Here is a 19,506-nt window from a genome sequence, read left to right as displayed (position 1 = left end):
ACCATAAGAAACCCTCAGAATTTGGCTGTAGGCTAGCTTTACAAGTCAAGATCAAGACCAGGGATGGGAACACCAGCATGGAAGGAGAGAGCAGACTTCTTTACTACATCTCCTGTCCAAGCTAGGTTGCAGCACCAACACCTCCTGACAGGTCAACAGCAAAACAAGCTGAAGGGCCAGGAAAGAAGCCTGGAGTTCTTAAGTAGGTCATTATATTTTTTTATTTTTATAATAAACTTTTCACTTTATTTCAAGGAAGACAAAAAATTGTGAGTGAGGCTGCAGAAACACCATTTGTGAACAAATATGCCAGACAGACCCAGGTCAGTAGGCCAAATCAGAAGAATTTCCACACACCATACCCTACCCATAGCAGAAGGGGGTCTCTGTACCCAGGAGCTCCCATAGCCCTCTGCTCCTCCCTCATTGCATTAGAGCAAGATCAGTGCTGTAAACAGGAGCTGGCCAAGCAGAAAAGGTGGGGTTGGGTCAGGCTACTGATGGATTCTGGAAGGACCACGTTTCATCCCTCCACCTGCCAAAGCAGCTGGCTCAATGGGACAGAGTTAGAAGTTGCAGCATTTCTCTATACAGGTACATGTAATTAAAAAAAAAAACAGATGATTTAATTCAAAGCAAAAAAATTAAGTGGTGGCTCTTCCTGCCAGGCCATCTCCCTCTATGAAGACTTCACGGATTCCTTCTCCTGCTCGATGACTGAAAGAGAAGAGAGTTCCATTAGCCTCTCTGCCTTAATGTATCCCCTTCCTCAAGGGTTGGGGTAATACAGCATAGCTGCTCTACCTGCAGAGACAGCCCATATTTGGATACCATCTCTACAGTTGCCAAGCCTGGACAGTGGGGTCACTACACTAGCACCTTACAGGTCAGGCTGAGGAGCATCCAAATCCTGGGCAAGCTTTGAGAGGTGTTGCGTCAGTTGGTATGTACTAGGTTTTATGTTTTGCCTAGTTTTAGAGATTTGAGTGGTCTTTCCCCCCCCCCCCCCCCCCCCCCGATACCTCTTTCCCTTCTCTCACCTCACCCCCCCCCCAAAGTCAGTGCTACAACAGACCATGTTTGCAAGAGAACATGAAGGGGACTATTCCTACTGAGAAAACTTTAAGACCCAGTTTTCATGGAGCGTCCACGACAAAGGACTGTTGCTGCTGCCCAGGTCAAGTTGGAAAGGAGTCAGTCCTGAGAACTCACTGCTTTTCAGCTAATTCTCAACACCTAGTGAGATGGACTAGTGCCATTCCATTCTGCAGACAGGAAGGGGAAGGTGAAGTGGACTTGTCTAGACCATTCAGCCACTTCGACTTAGAGCACCAGCTCTTTGCACATAGTAGTTAGGCAGCTGCCTACCTCACTATTGTATTTGTCATTTCAAAAGACCCCCGTACAGCACAGTAGAGTTACCTCAGCAAACATGCCTGAAAGACCTGAACAGGTAAGCTTAAACAGCAGAGGGCACTAAGAGCTAAAAACCCTCTTACTACTTAGTACTAAAAATGCATTTTAAAGGTACTGACAACTTCCCCCAGCCAGATGCCTTTGTATCATTCTAGCTCTTGCTGAGGCTCAGATCCTATCTGCAGTTTAAAACAAAAAACAGTATTTTCGACTGGAAGAAAAACCAGACCAAAATGCCTCAGTCTGCCAGATTCCTCAGTGATAAGATCAGCACAAGCACATCCGCTCCCACTTGACACTCCTACACAGCCAGAATTGGAAGTCTGTGTCACAACAAAATGCTATTAGGAGAACCATGTTTTGGAGTGCCAGAGCAGGCTTTGGGCAGTTCTGCCAGTCCCCTTGCTTCAGAATGATTTCTTCTTCCCTTCTATCTGGATACCAGACCATTTAGACAGAGGCTCAGTCACAAAAACTGAACTTCAATTCAGCTTCTTCTGCAAGCCAGAAGTATGGCCTGGCAAGTACAAGACCTTCATGAAGCACTGCCCTAGGCCCCAACTTACACCTAAGACTTAAAGCCTTCAGGAGAAGACCGGGAATTCATCACATGTTGCTGTAAGGAGTGGCATGGTCATCCATGCATACAAAGATTTAGGAACCACTTAACTGCTCAGCTAGCCCTACAGAAAGCAGGAACTGGATACTTACTCTCCTTTGAAGGGAGTGTGTTCTTCTCCTCCGTGGCGGTCTTTTTCAGCTTCTTCTTGTCAAATTTCTCAACTTCAGAGAGGTCTGGTCTGTCACACATTTTAGCTAAGTGAGTAAGATAAGCAAGTTACAACCCACCCCTGCAAGGGAAATCCCAGGCAGCATGTGCAAGTAACATGGCCAGAACCCTTTGGGGAGAGTGATCAGATATAAGAGGATGACCTGCCTGGCTGATCGCTAACATACAAGAAACAACAGGTTTCAGAGTAGCAGCCGTGTTAGTCTGTATTTGCAAAAAGGAAAAAAAAGTTTACTTGTGGCACCTTTGAGACTAACAAATTTGAGCATAGGCTTTTGTGAGCTACAGCAAGGATGCATCCAATGACACAGGGAAGAAAGAGCAGCAGAATACAGACCCTGAACTTCAGAAAAGCAGACTGACTCCCTCAGGGAGCTGATGGGCAGGATCCCCTGGGAGAAAAACATGAGGGGGAAAGGAGTCCAGGAGAGCTGGCTGTATTTTAAAGAATCCTTATTGAAGTTACAGGGACAAACCATCCGGACATGTAGAAAGAATAGTAAACATGACAGGTGACCAGCTTGGCTTAACACAAAAAAGCTTACAAGAAGTGGGAGACTGGACAAAATGACCAGGGAAGAGTATAAAGATATTGCTCGGGAATGCGGGAGTGAAATCAGGAAGGCCAAATCACACCTGGAGTTGCAGCTAGCAAGAAATGTTAAGAGTAACAAGAAGAAGAGTTTCTTCAGGTATGTTAGCAACAAGAAGAAAGTCAAGGAAAGTGTGGGCCCCTTACTGAATGAGGGAGGCAACCTAGTGACAGAGGATGTGGAAAAAGCTAATGTACTCAATGCTTTTTTTGCCTGTCTTCACGAAGAAGGTCAGCTCCCAGACTGCTGCACTGGGCAGCACAGCATGGGGAGAAGGTGACCAGCCCTCTGTGGAGAAAGAAGTGGTTCAGGACTATTTAGAAAAGCTGGATGAGCACGAGTCCATGGGGCCGGATGCGCTGTATCTGAGAATGCTAAAGGAGTTGGCGGATGTGATTGCAGAGCCATTGGCCATTATCTTTGAAAACTCAGGGCGATCAGGGGAAGTCCCGGACAACTGGAAAAAGGCTAATGTAGTGCCCATCTTTAAAAAAGGGAAGGAGGATCCTGGGAACTACAGGCCAGTCAGCCTCACCTCAGTCCCTGGAAAAATCATGGAGTCAATTCTGAAGCACTTAGAGGAGAGGAAAGTGATCAGGAACAGTCAGCATGGATTCACCAGGGGCAAGTCATGCCTGACTAATCTAATTGCCTTCTATGAAGAGATAACTGGCTCTGTGGATGAAGGGAAAGCAGTGGATGTATTGTTTCTTGACTTTAGCAAAGCTTTTGACACAGTCTCTCACAGTATTCTTGCCAGCAAGTTAAAGTAGTATGGGCTGGATGAATGGACTATAAGGTGGATAGAAAGTTGGCTAGATTGTTGGGCTCAACGGGTAGTGATCAATGGCTCCATGTCTAGTTGGCAGCCAGTATCAAGTGGAGTGCCCCAAGGGTCGGTCCTCGGGCCGGTTTTGTTCAATATCTTCATAAATGATCTGGAGGATGGTGTGGATTGCACCCTCAGCAAGTTTGCAGATGACACTAAACTGGGAGGAGAGGTAGATACGCTGGAGGGTAGGGATAGGATACAGAGGGACCTAGACAAATTGGAGGATTGGGCCAAAAGAAATCTGATGAGGTTCAACAAGGACAAGTGCAGAGTCCTGCACTTAGGATGGAAGAATCCCATGCACCGCTACAGACTAGGGACCGAATGGCTAGGCAGCAGTTCTGCAGAAAAGGACCTAGGGGTGACAGTGGACGAGAAGCTGGATATGAGTCAGTGTGCCCTTGTTGCCAAGGCCAATGGCATTTTGTGATGTATAAGTAGGGGCATTGTCAGCAGATCGAGGGATGTGATCATTCCCCTCTATTCGACATTGGTGAGGCCTCATCTGGAGTACTGTGTCCAGTTTTGGGCCCCACACTACAAAGATGTGGAAAAATTGGAAAGCATCCAGCAGAGGGCAACAAAAATGATTAGGGGACTGGAACACATGACTTATGAGGAGAGGCTGAGGGAACTGGGATTGTTTAGTCTGTGGAAGAGAAGAATGAGGGGGGATTTGATAGCTGCTTTCAACTACCTGAAAGGGGGTTCCAAAGAGGATGGATCTAGACTATTCTCGGTGGTAGCAGATGACAGAACAAGGAGTAATGGTCTCAAGTTGCAGTGGGGGATGTTTATGTTGGATATTAGGAAACACTTTTTCACTAGGAGGATGGTGAAACAGTGGAATGCATTACCTAGGGAGGTGGTGGAATCTCCTTCCTTTGATGTTTAAGGTCAGGCTTGACAAAGCCCTGGCTGGGATGATTTAGTTGGGGACTGGTCCTGCTTTGAGCAGGGGGTTGGACTAGATGACCTCCTGAGGTCCCTTCCAACCCTGATATTCTATGATTCTAAGTGAGCTGTAGCTCACCAAAGCTTATGCTCAAATAAACTGGTTCATCTCTAAGGTGCCACAAGTACTCTTTTTCTTTATAGGAGAAATAAAGCACTCAGAATTCAGCTCAGACGTCAAGCAGTGATAAGGGATGGGCCTTTGAGGCAGCACAGCTAGCAAGGCCATGTGCGTTAGAACAGGGGTGGAGGAAAAGCCCACTAGGAAGTTTTATTTTAAAAAGCCTGATCAGTACTAGACACACCCCAATTGATTTGGGTTGGGCACCAGAGCCCTGTCTCCTAGGCTTGAAGTGATAGGAGATCTCCTTTGTATTGAAGAACAATGTAGTTCTTCACTATTAGGCTGAGAAAGGAGCAGAGCCAGACCAGCATTATCCTTCCTTTCATCAACACCTGCCTCTTCCCCAGCCCACATGGTAAAGAAGCAGATCCTTCCATCACCCACCACTCCCTCCAGTTGCACAGGGAGAGAAAGCCAGCCAGGTGTCCCATGCTCTCCATGTGCCTGAGCAATGCCGGCTCGCTCCCCCAGCCCAGTTTAGCGTCCCTCTCTGCCGAGCCCAGACCGGCCAACACCCAACATGCACACCCATTGTAAGGAGTAAGTGTCTCCATCAACGAACAAAAACCCCACTGCCCAGCTTCCCTCCCATTAGCCACGGCTGCAGCCGCCCAGCGAGGGACCCCAGAGACTCCGCGGTGCTCCACCGGGGCGGAGCGCACCGCCCCCAGCGCAGGGAGCAGTGCTGTGGGGAGAGGGGCTTTAAACCCCCCCGCCCCGCCGGACACCCCCCCGATCCCCGACGCAGGGCGTGCGGTAAAGCCCCTCCCCAGACTGCAGAGCCGGAGGACAATGGGGAGACCAGGGCAGCGCGCTGGGAGGAGCCGAGACCCGCACAGGACGGAGGCTAGAGCCTCACCCCGTCCCGAGGCCCTCCACCCGGCACCCCCGGGCGGGCGACTCCCCACCCCGTTCACGGGAGAGACGGTCCCGCAGCCCGCGCACCTGGGCGGCGGCTCCCGGCCCCTCCCAGCCCTGGGCGCTTTGCCCACGGCAGGGTTGGGCGGTTCCCCGCCCAGTCATATGGAGACAGCTCCGCTGGGCTTCCCGCAGGCAACAGCTCCCCGCTTCCCCCCACCCCCAAGAGCCGGCTACACCCAGCAGCGCAACTGCCCCCATCTCCCAAAAACGGGGCGGCTCCACCAGAACCCCAGTCCATGCAACGGGAGCAGCCCCAGCAGCGGAGCATCTCCGCCAGCGCACGCACCAGGCAGAAACAGCAGCTGCCGCCAACGCCCCCCGGCCCGTGCAAGGGGGCACCTCCAGCAGCAGCCCGGGTGCATACAATGGGGGCTGCGCGCGGGCTGGCACGCCCCGTACCTGCTGTGCTGGCTGTAGTGCTCCCCAGGAATCTGCTGCAATCGCCCAGGTATCTGCAGCTCTCCCGCGTGGGGTGGCTCCTTATATACCCCGGCTGCCGCCCGCCCCTGCCCCCCATTGGCTGGCCGCCCTTCCCGCCGCTCGGCATGCTGGAAAGTGTAGTTGGGTCTCAAGGCCCTCCGTTAGCCGCGCCGCGCCAGAGAACTACACCTCGCACGGTGCACCGGGGCGGGGGTAAAGCGCCCCTTCCCCCACTGTAGCTGAAGGCGTGGGGTGGCGGGCGCTGCGGAGGGAGAGCGGGGGTGGGTGCCAGGGGTGGCGCTGCAGCATGCATCTGAGGGTCTCCCTCCATCGGCTACACAATGGCTGGCTCTCCCCACGTGTGAGCGGGCCAGGGGGAGCCCCTAAAAGCAGCTCCATAGGGATGTCTGCTCTCGCTGCAGGGAGAGAATCGGAGGCAGAGAGGCGGGCACACCACTAGAGACAGGTGGACATTCGGACAGACACGCGGAGAGGCTCACAGGCAGGGAGACAGACACGGAGGCACGCAGATACACATCGCCCCCGAGAGACAGATTCGGGCAAACGCAGACTGCAGCTCCCCTAGGATATTTTTGCTCCCATCGGCAGAGCTGAAATAGGGAGAAACAATAGCAAAAATATGCTGGTGGGGCCATATGTCCATGCAGACAGGCGCTCAGATGCGCAAAGGCATGCAGACAGGCAGGGCTACAGACGACACATGGGCAGACAGACGGTCCTATGCACGTACACAGACACACACACAAAGCAGCACTTCTGTATATAGGGCCTCTTTCCCAACCCTCCGAAAAGCGAGTCCTTTCTCGGCCTGAGACAAAGCATGAGAAAATCCAGCCCTAAAGAAAATGCATGGAAGAGACTGAGGCTAGTGATCTTGAATGGAATTGGCTGTGGGAGCCCTGCAGCGCCGCCCTCTCCAACAGAACAAATATACTGTACCTATCTTAGCTCAGACATGGTCCACTTTAGACTCTGCACCAGCCTGTTTGTGGCCTGGATTTGAAGCCCTCCCGTGTGAGGACGCTAGGCCACAGCTAAGTGTAGGATGAGCTCATGGCCTTTTGCAGTGCCATGAAAGAGGCTCTCCAACCAGAGCTAAATTACAGCATCTCCATCTCCTCACCAGTAAACCTTGGAAGCGCAGCCCCTGCAGCAAAGGGGTTAGATAAGCAGGCAGGAGAGCTGGGCTTTTCTGGTGAAACGTGCCCAATTTGGGAGAAAAAGAGCTCTGTGTTACATTAGGATTCAGTCATTCACTATGCTGGAGTGTGGGTAACAAGCACGTTTTTGCAAGACAGAGGGAGTTTTGAGCATGGGAGCAAGAACGCCTCTGAGGAGGACCAAGAAAAGGGCGTGTCTCGCTGCAAGACGACAAAGACTGTTCTTATTCTTTTCCCAGCAGCACCATCTAGTGACTGAAGCTCAAGTGTAATGACACAAAGAAATGGGGCTAAATTCAGTATAAATGGACACAAATCAGATATCAAGAATTATAACATTCATAAACCACTCGGAGAACACTTCAATCTCTCTGGTCACGCGATTACAGACATGAAAGTTGCGATATTACAACAGAAAAACTTCAAAACCAGACTCCAGCGAGAGACTGTTGAATTGGAATTCATTTGCAAATTGGATACAATTAATTTAGGCTTGAATAGAGACTGGGAGTGGCTAAGTCATTATGCAAGGTAACCTATTTCCCCTTGTTTTTTCCTACCCCCCCCCCCCCCCCGGCCTTCTTGTTAAACCCTGGATTTGTGCTGGAAATGGCCCACCTTTTTGATTATCATACACATTGTAAGGAGAGTGATCACTTTAGATAAGCTATTACCAGCAGGAGAGTGGGGTGGGGGGAGAGAAAACCTTTTGTAGTGGTAAACACACATTTTTTCATGGTTTGTATGTATAAGAATATCTTCTGTATTTTCCACAGTATGCATCCGATGAAGTGAGCTGTAGCTCACGAAAGCTTATGCTCAGATAAATTGGTTAGTCTCTAAGGTGCCACAAGTACTCCTTTTCTTTTTGCGAATACAGACTAACACGGCTGTTACTCTGAAACCTGTCATTCAGCCGTAGGGTAACCCAAATGAAATCAGTTGAGTTGCACCAGGGAGGAATTTGGTCCATGCTTGGAAGGGGAACTGCAAAAGACATCTCTGTTTTTTAAGGGATTATCAACAACCATTATCCAAGAAGGTTGTTTGCACAGAATGTCTGTCTAGGTCTGATTTCATCTCTGCCATTTGTTTTTGGTGAAAAAGAGGATGGCCGATATATTTTAGAGGCTGTGCTTGATCTAGAGGTAGATCTTGCTGCTTTTTCACCACGCTATAGTTCTGAGGTGCCTCAACTCCCTGAGTGGATATGAATCACTTCCTTTGTGGGTGTCTGTTTCACTGCCTTGTTATTCCTATAGCCAAGCCTAGCCATTTCCTTCCTTAGCTTCAGGCTCTTACTCCTCGTCAACTGTCTTCTGACAACATGAATGATCCACTCCTATTGTGTATACAGTAGTTACAGAGAAGGTATTTATAGACTGCGCTCATCCCTCTCCTGAGAATTCCCTTTTCTAGACTCTATAAACATTCCTCCTTTCTCAGCCTTCAGTCCATGTACTGTAATTATTGTCCTTCCTTTTATATTTTGATAGGTACTGTATAAACTGGGGGGGTCCACACTTCCATGCTATAAATTAAGGCAATTAAGGATGGGACCACTGCCTCCCTAACTCTGTCCAGCATGGGCAGCTTAATCATTGCATTGGCTCTTCTGAGATGCTGCTTAGCAGCATCATTTGGAAGGTTAGGCTTTTGAGCTGTAGATGTGGCCTGGGCAGTCAGCCAAGTCCCTTATGCACACTCTTCTGAATTCTGGGAAGAGATCTGAATAATTAAGAAACCATTTTGCATGGAATCGTCATGCTTCTTAGACATACAGCAACTATAATTTTCACACACTGACCTAAAGACCCTTTAAATCTGGGTGGACAGACTACGGCCCCTGGGCCAGATCCAGCCCGTGAGCCGTTTTAAGCTGGCCCGCGAGCTCTTGCTGGGAAGTGGGGTCCAGGGCTGCACCACATGGCTCGGCCCCACTCCGGCACTCTGGCTGGGACGCTGGGTTGCGGGCTGCACCACGCAGCTCCCACAAGCTGCAACTCTGACTCCTATGTGCTCCAAAGGCCTGCTCCGGTGCTCCAATGGGAGCTGCAAGGGGGTGCCTGCGGATGGGGCAACCTGCAGAGCCGCCTGGCCACACCTCCGCGTAGGAGCTGGAGAAGGGACATGCCACTGCTTCCGGGAGCTGCTTGATGTAAGCGCTGCTCGGAGCCTGCACCCCTGAGCCTCTCCCCACACCCCAACCCCCTGCCCCAGCTCTGATCCTCCTCTCACGCTCCAAACCCCTCAATCCCAGCCTGGAGCACCCCAAACCTCTCATCCCCAGACCCACCCCAAAGCCCGCAACCCCGCTGGAACCTGCCCCCCTTCCCCAGCCCTGATCCCCCTCCTGCTCCCCGAGCCCTTCGGTCCCAGCACCCTGCTACACCACAGACTAATCCCCAGCCCCACTCCAGAGCCCGCCCCCCAACCCGAGCTCTGACCCCCTCTGCCTCCCGCCCCCAACCCCAATTTTGTGAGCATTCATGGCCTGCCATACAATTTCAATTCATCGGTGTTGCCCTCGGGCCAAAAAGTTTGCCCACCCCTGCTTTAAATAGTGTGTGTAACAATGGCAGACAATTGCCCAGCATCTTGCCACAGGGATGTTCAGGGTAACAACAAATCAGACCACTGAAGTCCTTGTGTGCTTAACTCAGCCCTTCATTCTTCCAAGGTAAATTAAATTCCATGCTCTTTACCTGATCTTCAGGATGAGGGGATCTTCAGGATGAGATTTTAAGAAGAGAGAGAGTCTGCCGTGGATTGGCACTAAAGAACAGGACTGCCCGGGACCAAAATTTCCCTCCTCCCAGCTGCTGTGTCATATGTGGTATGCTGACTGTCATGCTCCACCTCAGAAGGGGCTGCATTTAAGTAGTGCTGTATGCACAGTTTGTGAACCATGTTGGGATCCTCAGGGAGGGAAGGCCCTTTAAAAATGACAGTATTCTTCTTCTTCTAATTGAATAGCTCATCTCTTTATTCTGCAACCCATTAAATCTTGATCTGGAAGCATCAAAAAGGCACTTCCCCAACTGACACCAAAAAGAAATCCCTCCCAGCATTTTATTATGCTATCACAAAGAAATGGCAGAGGAGAGAAGCTGGGCAGTGAGTGACACCAACACCTGATGCTTCTCGGAGACTCTGCTGTTACCTAGATTTGTTTCCTGGCGCATTACCAATTTAAAGGGAGGCTGTTTGAGAAAAAAAGGCCTATGTGAAAAACTAGTACCAGATTTGTGCATCAGTGGGAGGGTATCGGGTGTTGTGAGGGATGCTTCATCCTCCTGCCTGGCTGTGGATAGATTTGATTTTACAGGAGTGTTACTGCCACTGCTTTTCTGGGATTGATTTGGTCCTAAAAAGAAACACTCCCTCTGAAAGAGCAGGTAAATAGAGAGGGCTGATTACAACTCTCTGGCTTAAGCTGAAGAGAGAGAAGGACACAAGATTTTCAAGTGGACAGTATAACAAAACTGTGAAAAGGACATATTGTCCTGAGCACATGGGCCATATAAGAACCGTTAGGGGAAAGCATGCAAGGCAGGTTGTCAAATGTCTGAATGCAAGGCAGGTTGTCAAATTCATATGGAAGTGAACTCTGGATTCCACATTTAAATGGGGCCATGGTATAAATTCAGGACATCATGTTGCCCTCAATCTACAGGGGATTGTCCCCTGATGTCACCAGGAGATCTGCACAGAGATCAAGAGGAGGGTCTGGCCTGTATGTAGTCATTAAACGGTTCGATATTGTTTATCCAGTTCCTTGCTGCATTCAGTATCACTTAGTGAGAGATTCTGTGCTCTGGTAGGCCACTATTACTTCTTCCCTTTGTTTCTCTTCCCCTTTCCCTCTCTTGTCTGTTCTTCCCTCTGCATTCCCTTCCTTGCAGAAGCTGCCACTCCCTACATGTGGAGGGTGCCACTCCCACCCCTTTTTCCAATGCCATCCCCTAAAACAACCAGCAATGGAAAGTTATGGTTAATGCTGAAGTGGTGACGACAGGCTGGAGAGCTGACTCCTCAACAAGGATGAGAGGGGGCAGAGAGGTGCATCCCTCTGAGGCATTGTTTTAGGATGTCTTCAGACTCAGGCAGATAACCGGCCACTGCTTTACCCTAAGGTCACATTTGGAAAGTTCTCTCTGTAGCCAGGAGAACTATTAACTTACTTTATTTTTTGCAATGAACCCTTAGAATCTCCACAACCTGAGTATGCCATGCAGGCCACATAAATATAACATGGGGAACATCAGATCCAGCTCACAAAGGGCTGGCTGCAGGACTAAACTCCCTAGTTCATTAGATTATAAACCCTCTCGTCCCAAACAATAGGCAACCATAGCTATAAATCAGTAGTCCTCCGCTGTGGGGTACTAGCACTTGTCTGGAGACAAGAATCACAACCCCGCTTTTCATTTGGTATTCCTTTGCCAAAGTCAGTTTGTTCAGTCACTTGTGATGGCTCCTCCTGCAATAACCCAGAATGCTCCAGAAAGGAGGGCACTAGGAATTTCGTTAGAAGTCTTGTTTAGAAGAACCAAGTGCAATAATACAGAAGCAGTGTTATGTCATTTCAGGTGAGGAATGAAACATCCACTAAACCCATGAAGCACAGGGACTAGGGAACAGTGTCATCTTGTGGACTATGCAGGAATCTAAACAGGAAATCGGATAGAGATAGACAGAGGTTACAGCCTGAGTCAGTTACTGAATTGTGTCTCATCATCAGAGTGTTGATGTAATTGCTGAGTAAAAGTATCTCACCAACACCTGAGACTCTGGTGCAGATGTAAGTAGGTACCTACATCTCACTGGGAATTGGGTGCTTAAATACCTTTGAGGATCTGGGCCACCCTGCTTTCTGGAGAACAAAGATCATAATGATAGGCCAATTATATACATTTGCCACTGACTTCATTAGAGTTGCAGCTGCTTGCATCTGAGCAGAATCTGATCTAAAGGGTCTTGTTTTTAATCAGGCAAATAAAAAAAAAAATTTGACATTGAATTACATTGCTGAGCAGAACAAGTTCTCATGCATCATCTGTCACATCTTCAGGGCATGCTCTGCCCTCCTGCGGGGTCATCTCCCCATTCCAGTGCTGCAGCAGGGCACAGCCTCATGCCATCTCCCAGCCGACATGCACACAAGTTAAACAGGAGTTATGTCAGGATGGACACTGGCATGTAAGAAGTCTCAGAGAGGCAGAAAAAAGAACAAGGAGTCCTTGGGGCACCTTAGAGACTAACACATTTATTTAGGCATAAGCTTTCTTGGGCGAAAACCCACTTCATTAGATGCATGGAGTGGAAAATACACTCCATGCATTTGATGATTTTCCACTCCATGCATCTAATGAAGTGGGTTTTCGCCCACGAAAGCTTATGCCCAAATAAAATGTGTTAGTCTCTAAGGTGCCACAAGTACTTCTTGTTCTTTTTGCTCATACAGACTAACACGGCTACCACTCTGAAAAGAGGCGGAGAAATAACTCAGTGACACCCATCTGGAATCTCTGAGAGAGGAAGGAGTGGAACTGCGACAGGCCCACCACACCCACTCAGCAAGGGAGTCACCAATGTTGTCTGATCAGTACTAGCAAAGGCTGTGACAGATCTAACAGCACCTTGAGCACACTTTGGCAGTTAGCAGAGGCAGATCACCCTCCACATATAGCAGTAGTGGTTCTGTCCCAAACCCAGTTTTGAACTCTGGAAGGATGCTTGCAGGATCATGAAAGCTTGCAGAACCCAGCTGTGACCATAACCTTCACCCCAACCTTCTCTGTAACTACATGAACTGAGAATGAAAACACACATGGCCTGAAATCCTGACCCCCAAATTCTCAATCTCATGGACTACAGTGGAACCAGGAATTCACTCAGGAGTCTAAATTGCCACTTCACAGAGATAAGCCAGAGAGTCCCAATTTTCTGCTTTGTGCTTCAGGTCAATCCAGTTGAAGTAGCCTGCCTTCTAGCAGCTCCACCAGCTTCTTCCTTTTATGAATAGCCAAACCTAAACTGCATGGCCTAGCTTCACCACCTCAGCCCACATTCCCCTGTTCTCTGTATCCTCAGTGTTGAACTAACCCGAGGCACAAGTGCAAATGCAAGGACAGAATTTGGCTTCTAGGATTTAGCTCAGTTGGGTGCTTAATGAGTCATGAACATGCAGTAGTAGAGGGAAATTCTCTTATAGGAGGGACAGTGCACGTTTAATCTACAGATTGCAATAATATGGGAACACATTGCAATTCTGTAGCACTTTCCACCCACGCTCTCAAAGCACTTTTAACAGGAAAATACTATGATCCCCATTTTTCAAGATGAGGCACAAGATATTAGATGTCTTTACGAGGTCACAGTGGCACAGCTCGGAACAGAACCCTGCTCACCTGACTCTCCATCCTGTGCTTAGACTACGAGAGCACAGGCACCACCATAAATGTATCAGATCAGCCTTTTGCAGGCAGGGTTTGGCTCACTCCATGTAGCCACAGAAGCTGACACTCCAGATTCTTACAAGGCTGTTTAAGAAACCAACCAAGCAACTTTCTGATTGGTTAAGTCGCCTCCCTCCCAAAGTTGCTTCTTTGTCTTGAAAGTATGGCCTCCGAGCATGACTTTTGACCTGTAGGTTGGAGGTTTAGCTTGCGTGTTAAAGTTTTATTGACTGTGAGCTTCAGGGCCTCTTTGTAAACAAGCGAAATCCCACTCAAAGTCCTCAGGGCTTTAAGACATGACACTAGAAATGTCAGGGCCAGTGGTTCTCTGGCCTCTCCCCTCACTCCACCCGGGACTTCTGCCCTGTGTTCTCTTTTAGGAAGTCATGGATGGCAGTGGTGAGACCCCATGTCAGGCAGGACCTGAGGACAAGGAGGGAGCCGCCCCGGTAAAGAAGAGTCAGCTTCCTCCCATGCGACTCCCAGACAGACCAAACAGACTGCCGGAGGCCGAGGAGATCCCTCCCCACAACCTGTGACTGCATGTTGGCAATGAGGACACTCAGAGGGTACAACGCCAGGCAAGTCACCGTTCCATTAACACTGCCAGACACCAGGGCAGGGAGCCAGCTAGGCAAGCCCCTTGCGGCCAGGCTGTCACGGAGGGGATCCTTAAAAGAGAAGTACAGTGCGCTGCCCAGGCTGTTCCGCAGCAGGACGGGGCTGAGGCCACGGTAGTAGCCTACAACCAGCCTTTCCTTCAGACCATACGAGTTGAATTCCTGCAGGATGCTGCGGGTGTTTGGGAACCTGACATCTTTCCGTCCATCTTGCAGGACATTCTGGACCCGCTCAAAGGGGTTCAGGACTAAGGCCTCCACTGAGCCAGACAGGAATCCTGCTGTCCACCGCTCCCACAGTGTGCAAGGCTTAGAAGGGTTGCTGGTAAGGAGAAGGAGCAAGCTGTCATGGGTGCCAAACAACAGGGTTCCCTGGAGCGTCTTGGACAAGAGTGGTGGGAAGAGGCCCCGGTAGAAGCGGCGCATGCCCTCCTGGTGCAGTTGCTGTATGGCCTCCTGTATGGAAAAGGCATGGATCTGTTGGCGGAAGATGGTCTTGTAGATGGGGAAGGTCACAAGGGTGGAGAGGAAGCTGGAGACGGCCCCTACATTGTAACTCCTGGAGCTCCACCTTCTCTCTTCCTCCTCCCTCCTCTCAGAGTCTCCATGCTGCATCCTGGCCTTGTCCCCCATTCTGAGACCTCCTTTAGCCACTAGGATCAGGTAGAAAAAACCCATAAGAGTTTGTAAGAAGGTTATGGGGCAAGTGAGTCGGAGTCATTCGTCAGCTGGAAAGGTGCATTATTGTCTGGCCGACTAGTTTGCTCCTACCTATAACTAACTCACAAGAAATGACCCTGCCTTCAAACACTGACCCCAGGCCGCTTTGGAAGACTGACTGCCCTGTCCCTTGGTCAGTGGGAGGATTGATTTTTCTGTCTTTCCTCCACCATCCACCCTGTCTTACCCCAGCTCTCTGCTAACATGAGAGCTGCATTTTATCCCTCCTCTCCTATGGGATGAGCCCTAACATTTCCTTATATACTTGTTTCCTCATGTTGGGGGCAAAGCTTTTGTATGTTTTTCCAGCAGAGCTGCCTCATGGCAGCAGCCTGCAGTCCCATAATGTACCTTTTGTTGCTTTCCCTTGTGTTTTTATGAGCAGCTGGAGCCTATCATCCCCAAGAGGGACACATCAATCCAATGGTCCTTTCTGTGGAGGTCTGGTATCTTATGTAGCTTGATAAGATTTTGCAGTGTGTCTATCCCAGATTACCACTGCTCCTGTACCAACTACGTGTGGCTGCCTAGAATCACCTCCATCAAAACAGAGAGATTGAGCCTGGCAGTTTGTCCTGACAGAGCACCTGGTCTGGCTGAAGTCTGTGCCAGTGCAGGAAACGAGAGACCTGGGTCTCCATGGAGCTGGGTACTGTACAGTCACTTCCCAGGGCACAATCTCTGTGCCGGGGAAGCTAAACATTCCTTCCCACTGAAGCTAATCCAGGCATCTAGGGCCTCATCCAAAGCCCACCGAAGCCTAGGTGAACTTTTCCTTGGACTTCAATAGGATTTGGATCAGGCCTATAATTCCCAGCCTTTAGGATAGTGTTGCTCACTAGTTTGTGGGGAACATATGAGCAAATCCAGCAGAGTGGCAGTGGAGGGCCACATGGCAGAACCACTGTGGTTCCATGGTGCAGGGTAGGGGAACAGGCATTGGGTGTGGGGGCTCCTTCCACAGCAGCACTGGGCGACCTCCTCCTGAGCAGTCCAGTGGCAGGGCACAGGCATTGGCAGGGCAAACACCAGCCCATCCCTTCAGCACGGGGGCAACGCTGCATTGCTGCCTCTCACATGGTAAGTGGAATGGGGTTTTACCCCATGCTGCCCACTGCAGTCCCACTGTTTCCTTGTACTCCCTACCTGTCTTTCTCCACCCAATGTCTCGTCTTATACTTGGATTGGAAGCTCTTTGGGGCAGGGACTGTTTGTCCAGTGCCTAGCACAATGAGGGCCTGGTTCATGCCTTAGGGTTCCAGGCGCTACTGCAATACAAATAATGATATGAAGAAAGTGGGATCTTATTTAAAGGCATTAAAAAAAACCAAAACCACATCATGCAGCAACAGCCACAGATTTCCGATCTAAGATGACATGTAAATACAATGAGCTCAGCATCATGGGCCCAACTCATCCCTGCTGCAGCTCTATAGACGTCAATGGAGGTTACTCCAGGATGGAATGTGGCTCAATGCAAACTTTCCTTCTGGCTGTGATGAAGCCCTGAGCAGCCTAAGAAAAAGGTTTTGGTGGTAATCGCTTCCTCTAATCTTCTGAGAGCTGACCTAGAAGCTTCCTGCAGTGATGGGGAGAGTCTTATTCCACAGGGTACCTGTGTGCACTGAGCTGGGAAGCTGTTCCCAGCAGCCTTTTAGATCAATCGTGCTGAAACAGAGCTCCCCTGCTGCACAAATAACTCTTCAAACCATGACTCCCCCAACCCCATCTCTTTCTATTTCCTTTCCACCTTGCCCAAGTTTTCAGAGATGACAACCCATCTCCAAGGTATCTCTGCTTTGAAGAGTCCCTGCCAAAATGTCAACTTCTGACTCAACAGCTCTGCTTCGTAGGAGTGGTCTGAGCCCCCTCTGCTCCCATTAGTGATAAAAACAAAACCTGACTGGTTGCCACTCTAGCAGTATGTAACTACATGAGTTCAACACCATGGGTCAAACTCTGCTGAAGTCAATGTAGGTCACCCCAGGGAGGAAGTTGGCTGAGTGCAAGCTCTCCAGCAAGGGCAGGGGGGAGATGCATTCCACACCTCTCCAGGATTATTCACCCATCCTGTTTTGGGGACCCAATTGTGCCATGACCCGTGTGGTACTCAGATACCACAGTGACACACTTAGGCCCTGTTCCTGCAAAGACAGCTACACAACTTCACACACATGCAAACAGACTCACTGAAGTTGGGTGAAGTCTTTGCAGGATGGGAGCCCTCGGCAGAATCCCAGGGTGACAATGGGAGCAAACAGCTGTCACAGAGGGTACGCTTCCAATTGTACATTCAGGGCAGGGACTGTTGCTCTTCCCATCCACTCTCACTTGTCAGCCTGCATCTCAGCTATCTCCTGGGTGGAAACATAGCACAACCAAAGCCAAACTCCTGATCCTCCCTCTCAATCCATCTCCAATGCCTCTCCTCTGTTACTGATATCACTGCCACCATCCTCCCTGCGCCTGGATCCTCCTCCATTTCCCTACACTAGTTGGTCAAACCCAAATCCTGCTGCTTTCTCCTCCTCAGCATCTGTCTCACCTACCATATTACTTTTACACACAGACATGTGTGCACGCGCCTCCCTTCAGTTCATACAAAATGCAGCTGAACTCCTTTGATTATCTCTCCTCCAAATCCCTCCACTGGACCGTCCCCCATCTGCTTTTGCATCAAAGTTATACAAGCTGGAGGAGCTGACAAGAAGTTTAACTCTGCTCCCCCCTACTTATACGACTATGTCGGACTTCATGTTGCCCCCACGCCTTGCTCACCTGTTTGTCAGTTTCTTGCACATGAAGCCAATGTCATTGCACGCTGGGGAGCGGCTGTACTTTCTTTTCTCTAGGAATTTTAGTGGGTATTCTAGCCCTACTGCTTCTTTAGGCTCCTAAATCCCTTTGAGTCTGGGCTTCTGGGTCTTCTCCCTCAAGGGCACCTAGGCATGGGGCAACCAAGTTTCTTGTCCATAAGGCCCATACCCTGTCCTTATCGAAGTCCCTCTTCAAAATCCCACTTGTGCAGTACAGCCTATGGGGAATCTTGGTAACCTATATATGAAGTCCATCTTTTTGTTCTCCCTCCTCTGTTGGTCTCACTCTGTCTTTAGACCATGAGTTCCTTAGGCCAGGGATAGTCCCTTCTTCAGCGTCTAGAAAACACTAGCACATCACAGGCTGTATCACAAACAAATAGCAAATAAAAATGTGTGTTGACACTGCCCCAAATAATATCAGCTGAGGCTGCAGTCTTATCACCTGTGATGATGCAAAGAGCAAGTAGATTTTGTGACTGGGGTAGTAAGTTGACGCAGATCCCAGACTCAGTTGGTTGGACTGCCAAATTGGGGGAAAAGAACCACACTATTTATAAACTGAGCAAATTTGATCCAGACTCAATGCCACACAATGAATACAGACCCCACACAATGCCATCCTAATCCCAGCCTTTTCAGAGGGTCACAGAACCAGTGTGGGGAGAAATTGGGGGAAGAGAAGGGGAAGTCAGATCCAGCAATCTTGGTGATCCCTTACAGTCTGATACCACTTTCAGAAGTGCCTTGATAAGAAAGTTAATCTACATTGGACAAAAAAAAAATATTCACATGAAGTAAATATCAAAGGCTGGGGAGGGGCTGTGCCTTCCTTTTCTCTGGGAATTTCAGATTGGGTATTCTAGTCCGACAGCTCTGCAAAAGGTTTGATTTGGGGGCAGGAAAGCATAAACACCCTTATAATTGTATGCACTAAATCGCTAAGAGAAGAATGCGTTGATCAAAAAACCAAGGACTGATGAGGTTCACATAGAACCATCCCTAGGAGGTTTGTTTAAAAAGGGTCAGAGGGGACTTCAGTTCCTTAAGCAATTAAAAAGGAAAACAATAGTACATCACTAAGCCAAGGGGAGGAGGCAGAAACCCCCTTTTAGAAATACTGTACCGATATTTTACCTTGTGTTTATCCTCCAGCTGCTCCTGCTTTCCACACACACCCACACATTCTCTCCCCCTCCTGGCTTGCTCTCAATTCATTCTCCTTTGCAGATGGTGAATAAGCTTTATTTTACATTATGTCATTTGCAGCCCCTGAGAAATAGAGGACTAGGTTACCATATCCTCTTTCCACACAGAGACACCGCCCTGCCACAATCTCATTGGCTGCCCTCACTGCTATCTTCAGCATTAGCCAGGGACAGGCACGTTACAGCTCATCTACTTGGGTGCTTTAGGGACTGAGGCATCAGCAAGAATAGCCGCAAGATGTCAGTGAGTTAAGGATACTGGAGCACAAATGGCCAATGGCTGCTCAGCGGTGCGATCAGGGAGCAGTATGGAAACCATTATCTTACCTTGATTGTAGTGCATTAGTTCAGTCTCAGGGTCGCACAGATCTAGCACCACACTCTTCTTGTGTCAATTGTAGGCTGTGTTAGAGCTTGTGAGCCCCCCTTTCCAGCAAAGCAAGAGTTTTG

The 19,506-nt window shown here is 49.4% G+C and overlaps 2 protein-coding genes across 5 annotated transcripts; both read right to left on the bottom strand.

The window, feature by feature from the left end:
* Positions 1-203: 203 nt before the first annotated feature.
* TMSB15B (thymosin beta 15B) lies at positions 204-6,181 on the bottom strand. 2 transcript variants are annotated; one of them, XM_037908606.2, is made up of 3 exons: positions 6,030-6,181; positions 2,128-2,232; positions 204-717 (listed from the first exon to the last, which is right to left on the bottom strand). In XM_037908606.2, the coding sequence occupies exons 1-3, from the start codon at positions 6,175-6,177 to the stop codon at positions 680-682; spliced, it is 291 nt and encodes a 96-aa protein (XP_037764534.1). In that variant the 5' UTR covers positions 6,178-6,181; the 3' UTR covers positions 204-679. The 2 variants fall into 2 exon arrangements, with proteins under 2 accessions (XP_037764534.1, XP_037764535.2); XM_037908607.2 differs by lacking the exon at positions 6,030-6,181 and adding an exon at positions 5,917-5,953.
* A 6,458-nt stretch (positions 6,182-12,639) lies between these two features.
* On the bottom strand, positions 12,640-19,171 carry SLC25A53 (solute carrier family 25 member 53). Of its 3 annotated transcripts, none has more exons than XM_043522204.1 (2): positions 18,986-19,171; positions 12,640-14,965 (listed from the first exon to the last, which is right to left on the bottom strand). In XM_043522204.1, exon 2 carries the CDS (start codon positions 14,943-14,945, stop codon positions 14,034-14,036), a length of 912 nt encoding a protein of 303 aa, XP_043378139.1. In that variant the 5' UTR covers positions 14,946-14,965; positions 18,986-19,171; the 3' UTR covers positions 12,640-14,033. The 3 variants fall into 3 exon arrangements, with proteins under 3 accessions (XP_043378139.1, XP_007063991.2, XP_043378140.1); XM_007063929.3 differs by lacking the exon at positions 18,986-19,171 and adding an exon at positions 17,223-17,577; XM_043522205.1 differs by lacking the exon at positions 18,986-19,171 and adding an exon at positions 16,179-16,301.
* Positions 19,172-19,506: the final 335 nt, after the last annotated feature.

Source organism: Chelonia mydas, chromosome 9, assembly GCF_015237465.2.
Source record: "Chelonia mydas isolate rCheMyd1 chromosome 9, rCheMyd1.pri.v2, whole genome shotgun sequence".
NCBI classification, from domain to species: domain Eukaryota; kingdom Metazoa; phylum Chordata; order Testudines; family Cheloniidae; genus Chelonia; species Chelonia mydas.
Note: the sequence above shows the minus strand (reverse complement) of the source record. Positions and strands in the feature narration are given on the sequence as shown.

What these genes read in the sequence shown, in the direction of transcription:
- TMSB15B (XM_037908606.2), bottom strand. Translation starts at nt 6,177, where the DNA reads ATGCCGAGCGGCGGGAAGGGCGGCCAGCCAATGGGGGGCAGGGGCGGG. An exon ending in CACTACAGCCAGCACAGCAG is followed by an intron (nt 2,233 to 6,029) that starts GTACGGGGCGTG and finishes TTACTCACTTAG; the next exon opens with CTAAAATGTGTGACAGACCA. An exon ending in CACACTCCCTTCAAAGGAGA is followed by an intron (nt 718 to 2,127) that starts GTAAGTATCCAG and finishes CTTCTCTTTCAG; the next exon opens with TCATCGAGCAGGAGAAGGAA.
- SLC25A53 (XM_007063929.3), bottom strand. Translation starts at nt 17,325, where the DNA reads ATGTACAATTGGAAGCGTACCCTCTGTGACAGCTGTTTGCTCCCATTG. An exon ending in AAAGACTTCACCCAACTTCA is followed by an intron (nt 14,966 to 17,222) that starts GTGAGTCTGTTT and finishes ACCTGATCCTAG; the next exon opens with TGGCTAAAGGAGGTCTCAGA.